Raw genomic sequence first — 15,978 nt, 5'->3', positions numbered from 1 at the left:
CTCTCACAACAATGTTTTTTTCTCTCTCTCTCCTCCTCCTACTCTCTCTGAAAAAAGCAATGAAAAAAATATTCTAGGGTGAGGACTGAAAATACAGTAACATTATGTTACAGTTTTTATCTTTTTTTGAGGTCAGATCTTTCTTACTTTCATTGCCTTAAAGAACATTATTCTGTTCATCCTCTAATAAATGTGTATGGGATTTGTTTTCCTCCATCATTAGAAGGGAGGAGTGGTCAGGACAGCCTTTATAACTTCCAAGTTCTAAGACTCCCATTTTGCTCTTTCACGAAGTGTTCCATTTTTATAGCTTCTCCAGGGTGCAGGGCCTTGTTCTGGAGGGCGGACTCTTACCTCAGCTCCCTGAGACTTTCCTGCGGTTTGTGAGCACTCGCTCATCAGCTGGGGCCTGTGGAGTCCGTGCAGTTTCCATTGCTGTTCTCAGGCTGGCCCACCAAGCTGTTCACAGATACCTGTGGTAATCTGAGGTTTCCTAGCCCTCGAGGCTTCACAGGAACCTCTGCCTCCTCCCCTCTTCCTCCTGCAGTTTCTTATACCACAAAAGCCTTTCAGCTGTTGGTGATTTGGTCATTTTGTACTTTGAAGATAATTTTCCCCCCGATTTTACAGGTGTGGCTTTGTTTTGCTATCGTACTTGTTCTGTTTTTACAGACAGATTCGAGGAGGGAAAGTTAAAACTATACCCCAGCTGCTGCCATCTTCTCCAGATGGCATTGAAATTGGGAAGAATCAAGACAAGAGACTATTGCACCCTTTAGAGCAAATTAATTTCTTAATTTCTTTTGAGATGCAAAAGGATGGCATCTCAATTCAGATAGAAAGACAACGAAGAACAGAGAGGGGAGCTCTACAGCTCCATTCAGAGTACAGGTCTTACTCTTGGGTCCATGGATGGGCTTTGGGGTTCCAGAATCCTCTTGAAATTACACTCAACTTGGATATATGTGTCCTCTATATATTTTTTCTGAGGGGGAAAGAATTCTCCAAGCAGTCCATGACCTCCTAAAGTTAAGAACCACTTTATTTAAAGAGCTATTTCTTGTAGCAGGCAAATTTATAGCCTTACCTCTCTAATAGCCTATTAATGACAATTAATTCATTTATACAACAAATAGGCCCAATGATAGTGTTACACGAAACAGGATGTCAGAAAGTCTCTGCCCTTAAATTTTCCAACTGTTATGTGCTTGTTTTTATACTGATATTTTTGACTAAGGCATACTACTGACAGCTATTACAAAAGGAACATTATAGCATCTTTTTATTTGTATATTCATGTTATTTCTAGGGTGAAAAGTCTCAGAGCAAAGCTTAGCACTAATGAAACTTGGTTTCCAATGTGAAACACCCCCCAAAATTTCATATACGGTTAATTTTTCTTAGGTTGAAATTAATAACAAGTGCTTGTGTAAATGTGCTTCAAACAATGCCCAGCAGCTAAAGCACTTAAAAATGTTAGCAACTGCCGGCCACTGTGGCTCAGCGGCTGAGCCTGGACCCATGCACCAAGAGGTCACTGGTTCCATTCCTGGTCAGGGCACATGCCTGAGTTTTAAGCTCGTGCCCCAGCAGGGGGCATGCAGAAGGCAGCCAATCGATGTTGATGTTTCTCTCTCTCTTCCCCCCCTTCCTCTCTAAAAATCAATAAAAACATATTTTAAAACCATGTAAGCAATTATTAATACTATTAGTACAGTTACTATAATATTTACATTAAAATTTAATTTGATAATATTAGAGAGGAAATGAGAAATCAATAATTTAAAATTTTCTTTCAATTACAAAACTGATTAGTCCTCAAGATTTAAATTTATTCTGTACACATACATTTCTTACATGCTATATGGGACAGGTTTCATACTGATATTTCATAATCTGACAGTTACTCTAATAATCTAACTAAAAATGAGGTCAGGATGTCAAGTGAAATTCTAGTTTGTCCTGCCTTTCAAGAAATTTTCTCTTGATCAATTCAACCCACATTCAAACTTGTCAACACAATCCCTGCCAGCTCCTATAATTGCTGTATTTATTTGAACACTTTTCCCCTCTAATTTTAATCCTCCATTTTTTTCCTATCTGGATAACATCTGTTTTCCTTTCTCAGCTCTAACATCACCCCCTTTATGAAAATTTTCCTCCAAGCTCTCTTGGGAGTTGTTTCCTCCTGGGTGATCTCAAGTACTTTGTGCTTATTATATCATAATAATTCCACCATTAAAACTCTGTTTATATGTCTTTCTCTCCCTAGATTGTAAAGAGGTAGAGACTGTTTCATATTTATTTTTATATATCTAGTGTGAGAGATACTTCTGGATCCATTCTCCTCTTTCTTCCTAGCAACACCCGAATATTATTTGGAGTGGTAAATGTGCCTATAACAGAGACTGCTAGATGATTCTCACCTGCCTTCCTTTTTGCTACATGAAATGCAGATGTCAAGGCTGGAGCTCCAAAGCCACCTTGTAAACATAAGAATAAGAACACCCCAGGGAGGTAGAAGGAAAGAAATCAGAAAAAAAGCTGACATCATAGAGCCACCATACCAGCCTTGGGCTCTGGGGACTGAGAGAGAAAAATCAGCACTTGTTACAGCTACTATTTCTCAGGTCTTGTTACTAGTAATTAAACAAATCCCTTACTGACATACCTAGGTACTCAATAACTAATCAATAAAGCATTCAAAGAATCAAGTTTGCTAAAAATAAAATGAGGAACTTGTACAGGACCCTATACCTCATAGCAAGCACTACACGAATGCTGACTGACATGGGTCCCTCCCCTGTTCTACATGAGAGGCCATGAATCTCCTGTGGCTACAAAGACAGTGGTGCAGAAGAGAAGGCCTCTACCTGCGGACACTACCAAACTAATGCTCACTTGCATGGGCCCCACTGGCATCTCTGTTCACATGTTCACTGGAATCAAGGGAACAAAGATTTGTATAAAACAAGAGAAAGACAATCAACAGTCCAGAAATACTAGCAAACAGAAAAGGAAAGCTTAAAATATTTTAACAGAACTTTAATAATTTAAGCAATGCTGCCACCATGTGGCACTTAGTCCCTTCTTTTAGAAATAAAATTTTATAAAGAAAAAGACTGTTGCCATGAACATTAACTTTTTAAAATACATAAACTACAAACAATTTTAGTTTTAAGTACTAGTCAGTTTTCTTAAAGTGAACTACATTTAAATGGTGTGAAGCAGATGAAACTTCCAGGAGTACGGATGACTCTGCTTCACCATCCTCTCTGTCCAACCATGCAGTTCTGGGTGACGACCACGCGGACAAGTTAGAGGACGTTATTGTTTGGACCAAGATAGAAAAGAACTGTAAACAATGCAGATATCCTTGTAACTCTAAAGTCCTTAAAATGCTTTCAGCCTTTCTCTTCTAATTTGAGGGAAAATATTAGAATATAATATACAGAAAAGGCAGCTGAGCCTGATATGTAGAAAAGTTTCCGTGTTACACTAAACCCTCAGGAAGACCAACTGTGTGAAAAGACTGGATTGGGTACGTTTCAAGAAAATGTTATATTTAGTTGCAGATAAGGGCTCAAACTTAGCTGACAAAATACTGTTGAGCCCTTCAGAGACTATTCCTCAAGGACAATATAAGACTGCTTTGTGCACCTAAAGGTCGCCAGTTCAATTCTGAGTCAGGGCACATGCCCAGTTTCGGGCTCAATCCCGTGGGGGGGGTGCAGGAGGCAGCCAATCGATGTTTTGCTCTCATGTCGATGTTTTTCTCTCTCTCTTCCTCTCCCTTCCTCTCTCTCTAGAAATCAATAACAATATTAAAAAAAAAAAAAAAGAATGCCTTGCTTTGTGAAGGGTGGGTCTGTGTCTGTCTTATTCACCAATAGAGCATTAATTTCTGACATTCTGTCTCAACAAAGTAAGTGCTTAAGAAATTTACATAGCCTTGTATCTACCATACCCAGGGTGAGAATTTTATTCCTTAGTAAACATATTCCTCAGGTAACGCTTATGCCACTTGCTTAGCAAGTCCCTACTTTCCCTAAGACATTAAAAATTAAACCCAAATTCATAAAATTTATTGCAAATTCTGAATTAATATTTTTATTTGATTGTACCTGCTACCATTTTCTCTTAATAAGGTACCAACATTTGTCTAATATCTCTACACAAGGGATTTTTTAAAATGTTTCACTTAATCCTCTCAAAACTTCTACAGTATATATTATTGCTCCCATTTTTAAAATAAGGAAACTAGCCTCAGTAAAGAAAGTAATCATAACTAGTAAGAAGAGTGCCAGGACTTGAACTCAGATATATCAAACTCCAAGGCCCATGTTTTTTCTACTCTTCAACACAGCCTCCTCTCCAAAAAGTCTTAGAGGGCTTAACAATGCAGAATGCAGATACAGCTGTTCCTTGGTATAGTGGAGGGACCCCTTGACCCCAGATACCAAAATCCAAGGATACTCAAGTCCCTTACATGAAATGGCATAGTATCTGCATATAACCTAAGCACATCCTCCTGTATCTGTATGTGTGTGTGTATGTATATATATGTATATATACATATATATATTTAAATATGTTTTTACTGATCTCAGAGAGAGGAAGGGAGAAGGAGAGAGATAAAAACAATGAGAGTCATTGATTGGCTGCCTCCTGTATACCCTCTACTGGGGATCAAGCCCACACTTGGGCATGTGCCCTGACAAGGGAACCTCGACCTCCTGGTTCCTAGGTCGAAGCTCAATCACTGAGCCATGCCAGCTGGGCCCTCCTATATACTTTATATCATTTCTAGATTATTTATAATAAATACCTAAACAATGTAAGTGCTTTATAAACAGTTGCTATACTGTATTATTTAGGAATAATGACAAGAAAAGAAGTCTTTACATGTTCAATACAGACACAATCATAGTAGGCCTAACTATATAATATACACTAACAACAACGTAACTTTTTTCCTGGATATTTTCAATTCCCAGATGCAGAACCCATGGCTACAGAGGGCCAACTGTAATTCCTCTCCTTTCGGACATGCTCCTGGCAACTATCTTCCATCCTAGTTAAAAGAGGTATTGGCTTCAACAGGAAGTGAGCTCTTGACTATAGCATATTCAGCAGCATAAATGTAACACTTCTTTCGAGACTCAGTTTCACAGAAAACTCCTACATTATTTAAAGAACACTGATATAAGTATAATGACACCTGTATTCTAGGGATAACTTAGCCACTAATTAGCTGCATGACTTTTCACACACAGTTTTCCATCTCTGGGCTCAATTTCTATGAAGTGAGGGAACTGAATTAGAGAATCCACCACTATTCCAAAATTCTATGCTTCTTTTAAAATAAAGTAGATCACCCTAGCCGGGTAGCTCAGTTGGTTAGAGTATCATCCCAATATGCCAAGGTTGCAGGTTCAATCTCGAGTCAGGGCATATACAAGAAGCAACCAATGACACATAAATAAGTAGAACAACAAATAGATGTCGCTCTCTCTCTTCCTCCCTCCCTCCTTCCCTCTCACAAATCAATAAATAATATTAAAAGTATATCTTTAAAGGTATATTTAAGAAAATTTTAATAATAATAATTATTCAGTATTTCAAATTAACCATACTGGAAAATTGATGACCTTATGACAAAGATGATTTACGACATCACCAAATGTCAGAAACCCAAGTTTTAGTCAAGCTCTGCTACTTGTTTTTCTGAATGATATTAAGCACCTACAATGCAGCAAACACTGTCTTAGGCATTTTGAATATAACAGAAAATAAAAAAGATAAGTACCTATTCTTGTGGTGCCTATATTCTAATGAAGCAAGACAGGTAATAAGTAGGTAACTAGAAAACTATCAGGCATTTATAAGAGCCTGTGGTAGGCAGGGTTCTAAGATGGCCCCCGAGACCCCACTCCTAGTGTACACACACTTCCTCTGTTATTCAGTCATACCCCAGTCTAGGTGCTGCTGTGAAGATACTCTGTAGATATACTTTAGGTCCCAAATCAGTTGACTTTAAAAAAGGAAGATGGGCCTGACTTAATCAGGTAAGTCCTTATTAGGGACTGGGCTCCCCCTGGCAAGCACAAGAGGGATTCCATGTGATGGAGATTCCACTGATGGCTTTGAAGGTGGAGGGGGCCATGTGGCAAGGTATGTGAGTGGCCTCTAGGAGCTGAGAGAGGGCCCTGGCTGATAGCAAGCAAGGAAACTTTGTTCTACCATAGCAGAGAAGTGAGTCCTGCCACTATCACATGAATTAGGAAGAGAACACAGAGCCTCAAATAAGAATAAAGTCTGGCCAACACCTGGATCTTAGCTCTGAGAGCCTGAGCAGAGAACACAGACAGCTTTATTCTCACTATTCTAATTTAACCTCACTAAGGAATCAGTAATAATCTTTATCTAGTATGATAAGGGAATAGTCTCTGGGTCATTTTCTGTGTCCCACATTATTGTTCTCCCACAACAATAATATGATGAAGATAGCCAACAGCTATTCCCAGGTACCAGACAGTGTTCCAAATTACACACATACAGATGCGTGCGTGGTGCACATACACACCTTTAATCTTCACAACCACCCTTTGACATAGATATTATGCAGATTTTGAACAACAGAATCTACTGAACTAAAAAATGGTATCTAATGCTGCAGCTCTGTCTCTCAATCTTCACTGCTCTGTACCAAAGGCTTTTTGTAGTTTTAAATGCTTTATGAAAAGATTCTCTCCTTTTGGCAGGTTTAGACTTCCTGCTTGGTTAGAGTCTCATTTGAAAATAGAAAATCAACTTACACAGAATCACAAAATTGTTTGTGTAACACCATTTACCATCTATCCAAAAGTAGCTCGAGATGTTACTGTTTAATGCACAATGAACCAATTATGTTTGTGCAAAACAACAGTAATGAGACAGGATGGCAGGTTGGTGCATCAGTATTGCTGCAACATAGCATACAAGGTAGAGAGGCAGATGGTTAAGCCAGAAAGGTGGGGAACAGGTCACAGAATGATGGTTAGACTTCATCCTGTAGATGGCGAATATTATCAAAGGGTTTTAAAAAGTGAAATAATGCCAGAGCACTCTGGCAGCGGAGTAAAGATCGGATTTGACTGGGTTGATAAAGGAGGCACACAAGCCAGAAGGGTTATAGGGAATAGAGGTAACATTCAGAAGACTTAAGTCACCAAATATGGGCCCTAAAGGTGAGAGAATAGCTAAGGATAATTCTCATGTTTTAACTTGAGTGCTCTGGGTGGGTGCTGATGTCCCAACTGAGAAAAAATATATAGAAAATGGGTCTGGAAAACCTAGACCAATCATTCTTTAAAATCCTTTTTTCACTGTAACTCATTGTATAGATGAAAAAACTGAGATTGACAGACATTAAATATGCCAGAGTAGGCCACAGAACTTCACCCCAAGTCACCTGCTGCCTAGTCTTATGCTCCTTCCATTAATAGTAAAACTCTTAACAGAGTTTTACTTATGTAGGTTTTATGAACACATGAACAGAAATCAGAAATTTTAAAACTAGAGAATGTCCCATCCGTACCCGAACACACTAACAATTAGGGCAGTATTTTTACAAAATAAGTTTTAAATACTCACTTCAAATTCTTTCACAAAATAACGGGTTTCACCTTGAATAACTGGTCTGTGATCTAACAGCCTTGAGTGAATTTCTCCAAGATCTGTAAGACAAAATAAAATTCAGGATTAATCCACATTAAGTGGCACAATCTCTAGCTTGTTCTACTCTTCCTGTTTCCCATAAATGTATGAAGGTTAAAATCTAGTTTAGACAATGTGTCAAGTGGAAATCTAATCCACTCCCAGTAAATTGAGACAAGTACTTTTGAGAGCAATTTGGCAATATCTAAGACAGCTGAAGACATGTATACCTAGCAATTTCATGCCTACCTATGTGCTCTAGAAAAACTCTTACCCAAATGAAAGAGACACTTACAAATGGTGTAATGTCAAAAGAAAAAAGGGACAACCTAAACATATTCATATAATGAAATACTATAAATCAGCAAGTAAAATGAATATACTAGTTACATTTTTTAATATGGATACATTCCACAAATATAATGTTAATACACAAAAAAGGTTTCAGTAAAATAAAGCTATTTACATAAACTTTAAAAATATGCAAAATGATACTTCCTTTTTGGGATACAGACAGAAACAATAAAACTATAAAGAAATGTATGAGAATAATAAATAGCAAATTCAAGACAGTGGTTACCTTTAGAGGAGGGAGCACAATGCAATTAGAACAAGATACACAGTGGTCTTTTAATGTTTATCTTTTAAGATGGGTGGTGAATGTTCATTATAAGTCTCTGTACTTTTTGATAGATTTGAAAGTCATAATTAAAGAAAAAAGTTCTGAATTTTAACTGTTTGGGATGAGTCATTATACTCATTCTACTTAGTAATAACTATATAGTTTAAGAGGTAAAGGTCAAAATTCCTGGAGGAGTTAAATTTCCATATAAGAACATGTACCATTTCACTCACTGGTATAATCTGTTCCTCAAATTTCTTACTTTTGCAGACATGCAATGGGACAAATTTCAGTTCTCTAATGAGTTTTACTGGGATACATTGTGAGAAGTATGCTAAGTAAAAATATATAAATAGAAGTACTACTTTTGCTTAAATCCTTCAATGGTTCATTACTTAGAACAGTTCTCTGAGGAGATACAAGGAATTCATTTTTTAAAAAATTCTACTTAAGTTTGGAAAACAGTTAGATAGATTCCTTTACCTCTGATCTTCTGGGAGTCAATAGCATACTGACACGAATTATGAATGCCCAAGTGAGGACTATGCTACGCAGAAATTTACAGGCCTTATTTGACAAGAGAACTTATTTGCAAAGAATATCTCAATAAACACCAGTGTCTGGCAAAAGGCTAAATTCCAAGCCTCCTCAGAAGCCACATAAGGGCCTCCACGGTCTGGCTCCAGCCTCATCTCCCCACCTGTCAGCAATTCTGAACTCCTTGCAGTTTTCTAAACACATCATGCTGCCCATGCATCCTTGCCACAGTTCATACTACTGCCACCACCTGGCATCACTCCTCACCTCCCTAATCCCTGCGCTCTTCCTTCGAAACTGCTCAGACATCGTGCTTCCTTAAAATTTTCATTAATTCTATCTAGCTTCCTCCTAGGTTTCCAGGAGTATTCCTACTGTATGTTCCCAAAGTACCCAGGGCATATATTTCCATCATACCACTTCCTGTACTGTCCTAAAATTATCTCTCCTCCAGCAAGTATCTCAGAGACCAAGTTATTTACATGTCCACAGTGCATATCTGAGTTAACATGTATTTTCCTATGTGACTAAGAAGTCATGAAGCTTTGTTGATTTTGTGAGATCTGTTTCTGTGGTCTGATATAATGGGAATTTAGTTAAGCTTTGGAGAAAGAATTCAATTCTGTTTAGACATGGACAATGATCACTTCTAAAACCATGACTGTGCTCCAGAATTTAAGATCGTAAAGATGGAGGGGGAAGGGGGATTCTGAAATACACATTACTATAGAAATTAAGCCACTAGTTTTGTTCTAACATTGTAACAACAAAACAAGAACATGATAATAATTCAGAGTTTGTAGGAGTTCCCAAGGATTATAAATAAATTCTCTGTAAATAAATGTAAGCTACAGATTTCCACACAGCTACACGGGAAGCATTCTTTTGTTGTTTGATATACAAGACAAAAGATACCATCTTTTGTTCTCTGAAGTTCATACTCTATTGTGGGAGTTAGACAAATATCCCTTCACACAAAAGACAGGATAATCACTTTAATGTAAGATCAATATGCTCTGTGACTATGGAACAAGGAGGAACACAGTACGTTGCAGCTCTCTCATCTAATAAAAGAAATTTTTTTCTCTGGTCCTAAATTTGGAGACCTTTGATGTAATATGTGGAGCTTTCTCTATCTTAAACAATTTACCGCATAGCAATTTTTCCTAATAAAACCCTTTGTCACCATCTAAATGTTATTCTTCTTCACAACGTATAAAATCGTGCTTTTCCATCCCTGCCTGTCTCACTAGGACTACATCAACAGTTGGTCACAGGTCTCTATAACCCGCTCCATATAGTCAATTCTCATTATTTGCAGTAGTTATGTTTACAAAGTTGCCGTGAACACCGAACTAGAGAATACTGAGCCATTGCTCCTAAAATACAGGATTAGGTTCCTACAAGCCTCTTGTGACATTTCTGTCAACCGAAACGCAATCTGTGTCATATAGGTTGTTTACCAAGATGCTTGTAAAACACACCAGCCTCAGTGTTGAAGATCTGCTCTTCCAGTAACACTTTTCCTGTATAACACTTAGCAGGTATTTTTAAAGTTCTTCTACAGCCTCCTGATCTGCAGAACCTGCTTCACAGGCAAGCCTAACATTTTTCACCCTGTACCACCTTTGAAAGTGCCAGCCAGCACTAGCCCAGAAGGGTTTCACATTTCTGTGACCCTTGGTAGCTGAACTATAGATTTTTTTGGCTTTCAGCTTTACACAGTGCTGTCCACTGCACTTGCTCTATCGGTCATCATCTCATAAATCTACTAATTTAGCTGCTTTTCCATTGCTTCACTACATACCATAAATGTTACCTTGGCACTTTCTGAAGTGGTCTCACATACAGATTGGTGAATTTTCTTCTTTTTTCTGGATTGCTGATTAACACTGAACTCACAGCAAACAGCACTGTATGTAACTCATACTTCACAGAAACTTCTCTAATACAGGTATTTTCTAAGGCACATCACACAGCTTGCTTGTTCTTGCAGCCACTTCAGCACTATACCTGGAAACCACTTTAAACAGCAAAATCGCCAACAAAAATTACAAAAATGTGAAAAACATGGCACTAAATAGAGAGCAAAAAGGACACCTTTTTATGGTATGAGGGCTGAAACAAAAAGCAGAGTGTTGCGTTGTTCAATCTCAGCTCCCGAAAGAGCACACACAGGGCAACTAAAATTTTTCTCTATGTGGGAATGACTGAAAGCACCACCAATATTGATTTTGGAGTTATGAATTTATCTTAGCAAACAGGCAAATTCACAAATATGAAATCCACAAGATGAGGACCACTACTCTCTGAGCACTCTACTTAAAATACAAATCTAATCACATGATTCTCATACTTATTATTGGATAGTTTACTACACTGAAGAAAAAGTCTTCTATGGTCTCATTTCCACCAAACTCCACCTCTCTCAGACTCACTGTAGCAATATGTAAAGTTACCCAGACACACTGGGCAGTTTCAGGCCTCCATGCCTTTGCTCATGCTGTTCCAAACTAATTTCAAAACACTCTGGCCCTCTTTTAACTGCTAATACTTTATTTCTCAAGACTCAGATCAGATACTCCATCCTCAGGAACCCCTCCTGTCTCTCAGTACCCACCTCTAACACCCGCCCCCAGGCAAGAAACCCTCAAAGGTCCAGGCATAAGTACTGAAATAATTTATTTATATGTTTCCCTTTCACTAGACTCTGGCAACAGAATTAAACAAATATCTGTTCACAACTGACAGTCTTCAAATAAGATGAACTAAAAATAGATTTCTTCAGAATGAAAAGAACAAATGGTTCCATTGAAAAAGCCAAGGAAGTTCAGACATATTTTCAATTACACCTCAATTTTGGATTGACTTGAAAAAACTTCCCTTGAATTATCTTTTTTTTAAAGTAAATTAAAATTAAAGACTTCTGTACATGAAAGGATACAATCAACAGTGTGAAAAGGCAACCCATGGAATGGGAGAAAATATATGCAAATCATGTATCTGAAAAGGGGTTAATATCCAGAATATATAAAAAACTCCTACAACTCGAAACAAAACAAGACCCCCAAATTATTTGACTTAAAAATGGGCAAAGGACTCAAACAGACATTTCTTCAAAGCAGCTTTACAGATAGCTAATAAGCACATAAAAATATGATGAACATCACTATTCATTAGGGAAATGAAAACCAAAACTACAAGATACGACGTCATACCCATTAGGAGGAACTAGCAAGGAAACAGAAAATAAGTCTTGGTGAGGGTGTGGAGAAATTGGAACACTAGTGTACTATTAGTGAGAATGTAAAATCACAGAGCTTCTATGGAAAACAATATGGTGATTGCTCAAAAAATTAAAAAACAGAATTATCTTTAATCCAGCAATTCCAGTTTTGGGCATATATTAAAAAAAACTGAAAGCAGGGACTCAAACATAATTTGCATACCCACTGTTCACAGCAGCATCATTCACAATAACCAAAAAGGGGAAGCAATAGGCGTGTTCATCCACAGATAAATGGATACACAAAATGTGGTATATGTACAATAAATATATCATATATATATATATATATCATATATATAAAATATATATACATACACAATAGAATATTACTTAGTTTTAAAAAAAAAATTCTGACATATGCTACAACATGGATGAACCTTGAGGACATTGGGTCAAATAAGCCAATCACAAAATGATAAATACTATGATTACACTTACATAAAGTACCTAGAGTAGTCCCATTCAGAAACGGAACAGAATGGCGGTTGCCTGGGGATTTGGGGAGCTAGTATTTAACGGGTACACACTTTCAGTTTGTGAAGATGGAAAAGTTACGTGGGTGGATGGTGCTGGCAGTTGCACAGTGTGGGTGTAGTAATGCCACTGAACTGTACACTTAAAATGGTTTATAAGATAAATTCTGTTACATGTATTTTACTACAACTAAAAAAATTAAGTAGTTCACTAAGATTACACATATTAACAATGATAAGGGCACCCACACACCACTCCCGCGCTCCTCATGAGATTTGAGAGAGAACCTGAAGTCTGGAAACAGCCGCGGCCAGCTGCGCTGCGGCCGCGCACGGCCGCGAACGGATGCGGTCACCGTGACCCAGGCGGCGTGGAGGGGCGCCGCTCCAGGGCTTCCGCAGCGTGGCGGGCGGCGGGGCACACAGCGCAGGGACCGGGCAAAGACCGACCGGCGACGAGAAACTGGCAGAGACGCTGCTGCAGGAAACAGGGTGCCGCGAGCTTTGGGTTCTGTGAGAATCCAGGCTGCAAGCCTCTTGCTCAAAGCACACAGGACAAATGGAGGACTGTGCAGGTGCATGGAGCTTAGTGCTGGAAGACGCTTTCGTCCGTCATCCCACCCACGCCTCGGCCCGGCCCGGGAGCAGACGGGGCTGGAGAGCGGGGAAAGCGACGGGACCAGAGTCACAGGGCTCCCGAGCCGCCCGCCCGGAGGCGCAGCCCCGCCCACTCCCAGTCCCGGGTTCTCCGCATTACGGGGGCGTCGCGAGGCCGCGTCCAGAGGCCCCGCGCCCAGGGGTCCCGGGCGTGGGGAGGGGGCGAGGCGGCGGCCCGGAGGCTCACGGCCCAGGTACATTTTTTCCCTCGAGGAAGGACGAGAGATCGGGTTTGTAGTTACTGGGGGCACCCGGCGCAGAGAACTGGGGGAGTGAGGGGGGACGGGCCACAACCCCGCTCCCGGAGCCACCCCCCTAACCCCCAACCGCGGGCCGGTCTGCGGCACCGCCGCGGGTCCGAGGGCGCCGCCTGGGAGGTGAGGCCGCCCTGGCGCCCGCCAGCGCCGGGTCCCTACCACTCCGTACCCTTGATAATGAGGTGCGCTGGCGAGCCCGCCGTCCCTAGCGAGTCCCTCTTCCTGTGGCCGCCGCCCGCGGCGGCCTCACTAGCAGCAGCGGTCTCCGTCCCTCCGCCACTCATCCCGACCAGCTCCGTCCACCGCGGCCGCGCTGCGCCTGCGCGAACTGGCTCCGTCCCCTTCGCGGGCTCGCGCTTTGTCGTCATCAAAGGGCGTCGGGGCCGAGTCTACCCGCGGAGAGGCCCCCAAGGCCCCCGTAGCGGCGCTGGGGTGTGGGCGGGAAGAAGCCGACGCCGCCATGCTGGGTGCGGGCGGTGCTGCGCCGAGGGCCTGGAAGGTCCGCTGAGTTCTACTCTTGCTCCCCGAGCCCGCTGGCATTTATTGTGATTTAGAGAGTTGGGGGAGAGGGGATACAGTCGCCGAGTAATATTAATAATAGTCCTATACATATGTTATGTGTATTAGGACCTTCCGCCAGTAGTTTGTAAAGCATGTTGAGGTACATGCATGGCCACGTTTGGTCACCATAGCAATTTGGAGACACAGTTTTATCATTTCTTGCTAACAAATGAAAAAACAGGATTAGAGGTTAAGTAATTTGCCCAAATCACTTATCAGGCCCATTCGTGCCCAGGTGAAGAAAAAAAATCTGTTTTTTTGTATTTACAAAATTTCAACCAGTTGTTCGATGGGCTAAGATAAAATGCTTGTCATTACCGACGGCCGGTTCGCTAGGCTGCGTTTCCTGGCTCTGGGCCTGAAGAGACGCCTCCGGCTGCCGTCCGTCCAGCTGCTCCCTGCGCGCTCCCTGAGGTGGACCCCGGCCCTCAGCGCGGACCCCGCCTGTCCCCAGCACAGCCTCCCGCCTGTCCCCGCGCGTCCTCCTGTCTGTCCCCGCGCGTCCTCCCGCCTGTCCCCAGCGCGGCCTCCCGCCTGTCCCCGCGCGTCCTCCTGTCTGTCCCCGCACGTCCTCCCGCCCGTCCCCAGCGCGGCCTCCCGCCTGTCCCCAGCACAGCCTCCCGCCTGTCCCCGCGCGTCCTCCTGTCTGTCCCCGCGCGTCCTCCCGCCTGTCCCCAGCGCGGCCTCCCGCTTGTCCCCAGCACAGCCTCCCGCCTGTCCCCGCGCGTCCTCCTGTCTGTCCCCGCGCGTCCTCCCGCCTGTCCCCAGCATGTCCTCCCGTCTGTCCCCAGCACGTCCTCCCGCCTGTCCCCGCGCGTCCTCCTGTCTGTCCCCAGCACAGCCTCTCGCCTGTCCCCAGCACGTCCTCCTGTCTGTCCCCAGCACAGCCTCCCGCCTGTCCCCGCGCGTCCTCCTGTCTGTCCCCAGCACAGCCTCCCGCCTGTCCCCGCGCGTCCTCCTGTCTGTCCCCAGCACAGCCTCTCGCCTGTCCCCAGCACGTCCTCCTGTCTGTCCCCAGCACAGCCTCTCGCCTGTCCCCAGCACGTCCTCCTGTCTGTCCCCAGCACAGCCTCTCGCCTGTCCCCAGCACGTCCTCCCGTCTGTCCCCAGCACAGCCTCCCGCCTGTCCCCGCCCGTCCTCCCGCCCGTCCCCCGCGCGTCCTCCCGCCCGTCCCCGCGCGTCCTCCCGCCCGTCCCCCCGCCCGTCCTCCCGCCCGTCCCCAGCACGTCCTCCCGCCCGTCCCCCCTGTCCTCCCGCCTGTCCCCGCGCGTCCTCCCGCCCGTCCCCAGCACGTCCTCCCGCCCGTCCCCCCTGTCCTCCCGCCCGTCCCCGCGCGTCCTCCCGCCCGTCCCCAGCACGTCCTCCCGCCCGTCCCCCCTGTCCTCCCGCCCGTCCCCCCTGTCCTCCCGCCCGTCCCCGGCACGTCCTCCCGCCCGTCCCCCCGCCCGTCCTCCCGCCCGTCCCCTCGCCCGTCCTCCCGCCCGTCCCCGGCACGTCCTCCCGCCCGTCCCCCCGCCCGTCCTCCCGCCCGTCCCCCCTGTCCTCCCGCCTGTCCCCGCGCGTCCTCCCGCCCGTCCCCGCGCGTCCTCCCGCCCGTCCCCCCTGTCCTCCCGCCTGTCCCCGCGCGTCCCCCCGCCCGTCCCCAGCACGTCCTCCCGCCCGTCCCCGCGCGTCCCCCCGCCCGTCCTCCCGCCCGTCCCCGCGCGTCCCCCCGCCCGTCCTCCCGCCCGTCCCCAGCACGTCCTCCCGCCCGTCCCCGCGCGTCCTCCCGCCCGTCCTCCCGCCCGTCCCCCGCCCGTCCTCCCGCCCGTCCCCCCTGTCCTCCCGCCCGTCCCCGCGCGTCCTCCCGCCTGTCCCCGCGCGTCCTCCCGCCTGTCCCCGCG

At 44.1% G+C, this 15,978-nt stretch overlaps 1 protein-coding gene across 1 annotated transcript in view; it reads right to left on the bottom strand.

Moving 5' to 3' along the window:
- BLOC1S5 (biogenesis of lysosomal organelles complex 1 subunit 5) overlaps positions 1-13,852 on the bottom strand; it is a 37,245-nt gene extending 23,393 nt beyond the window's left edge. Inside the window, exons 1-2 of the mRNA XM_081145022.1 lie at positions 13,703-13,852; positions 7,636-7,718 (exon numbers count right to left, since the gene is read on the bottom strand). Of these exons, the coding sequence (XP_081001148.1) occupies positions 7,636-7,718; positions 13,703-13,817 (198 nt within the window). The 5' untranslated portion in view covers positions 13,818-13,852. The remainder of the gene's footprint in view (positions 1-7,635; positions 7,719-13,702) is intronic.
- Positions 13,853-15,978: the final 2,126 nt, after the last annotated feature.

The sequence above is a fragment of the Miniopterus schreibersii genome (genome assembly GCF_964146895.1).
Source record: "Miniopterus schreibersii genome assembly, chromosome: 8".
NCBI lineage: Eukaryota > Metazoa > Chordata > Mammalia > Chiroptera > Miniopteridae > Miniopterus > Miniopterus schreibersii.
Note: the sequence above shows the minus strand (reverse complement) of the source record. Positions and strands in the feature narration are given on the sequence as shown.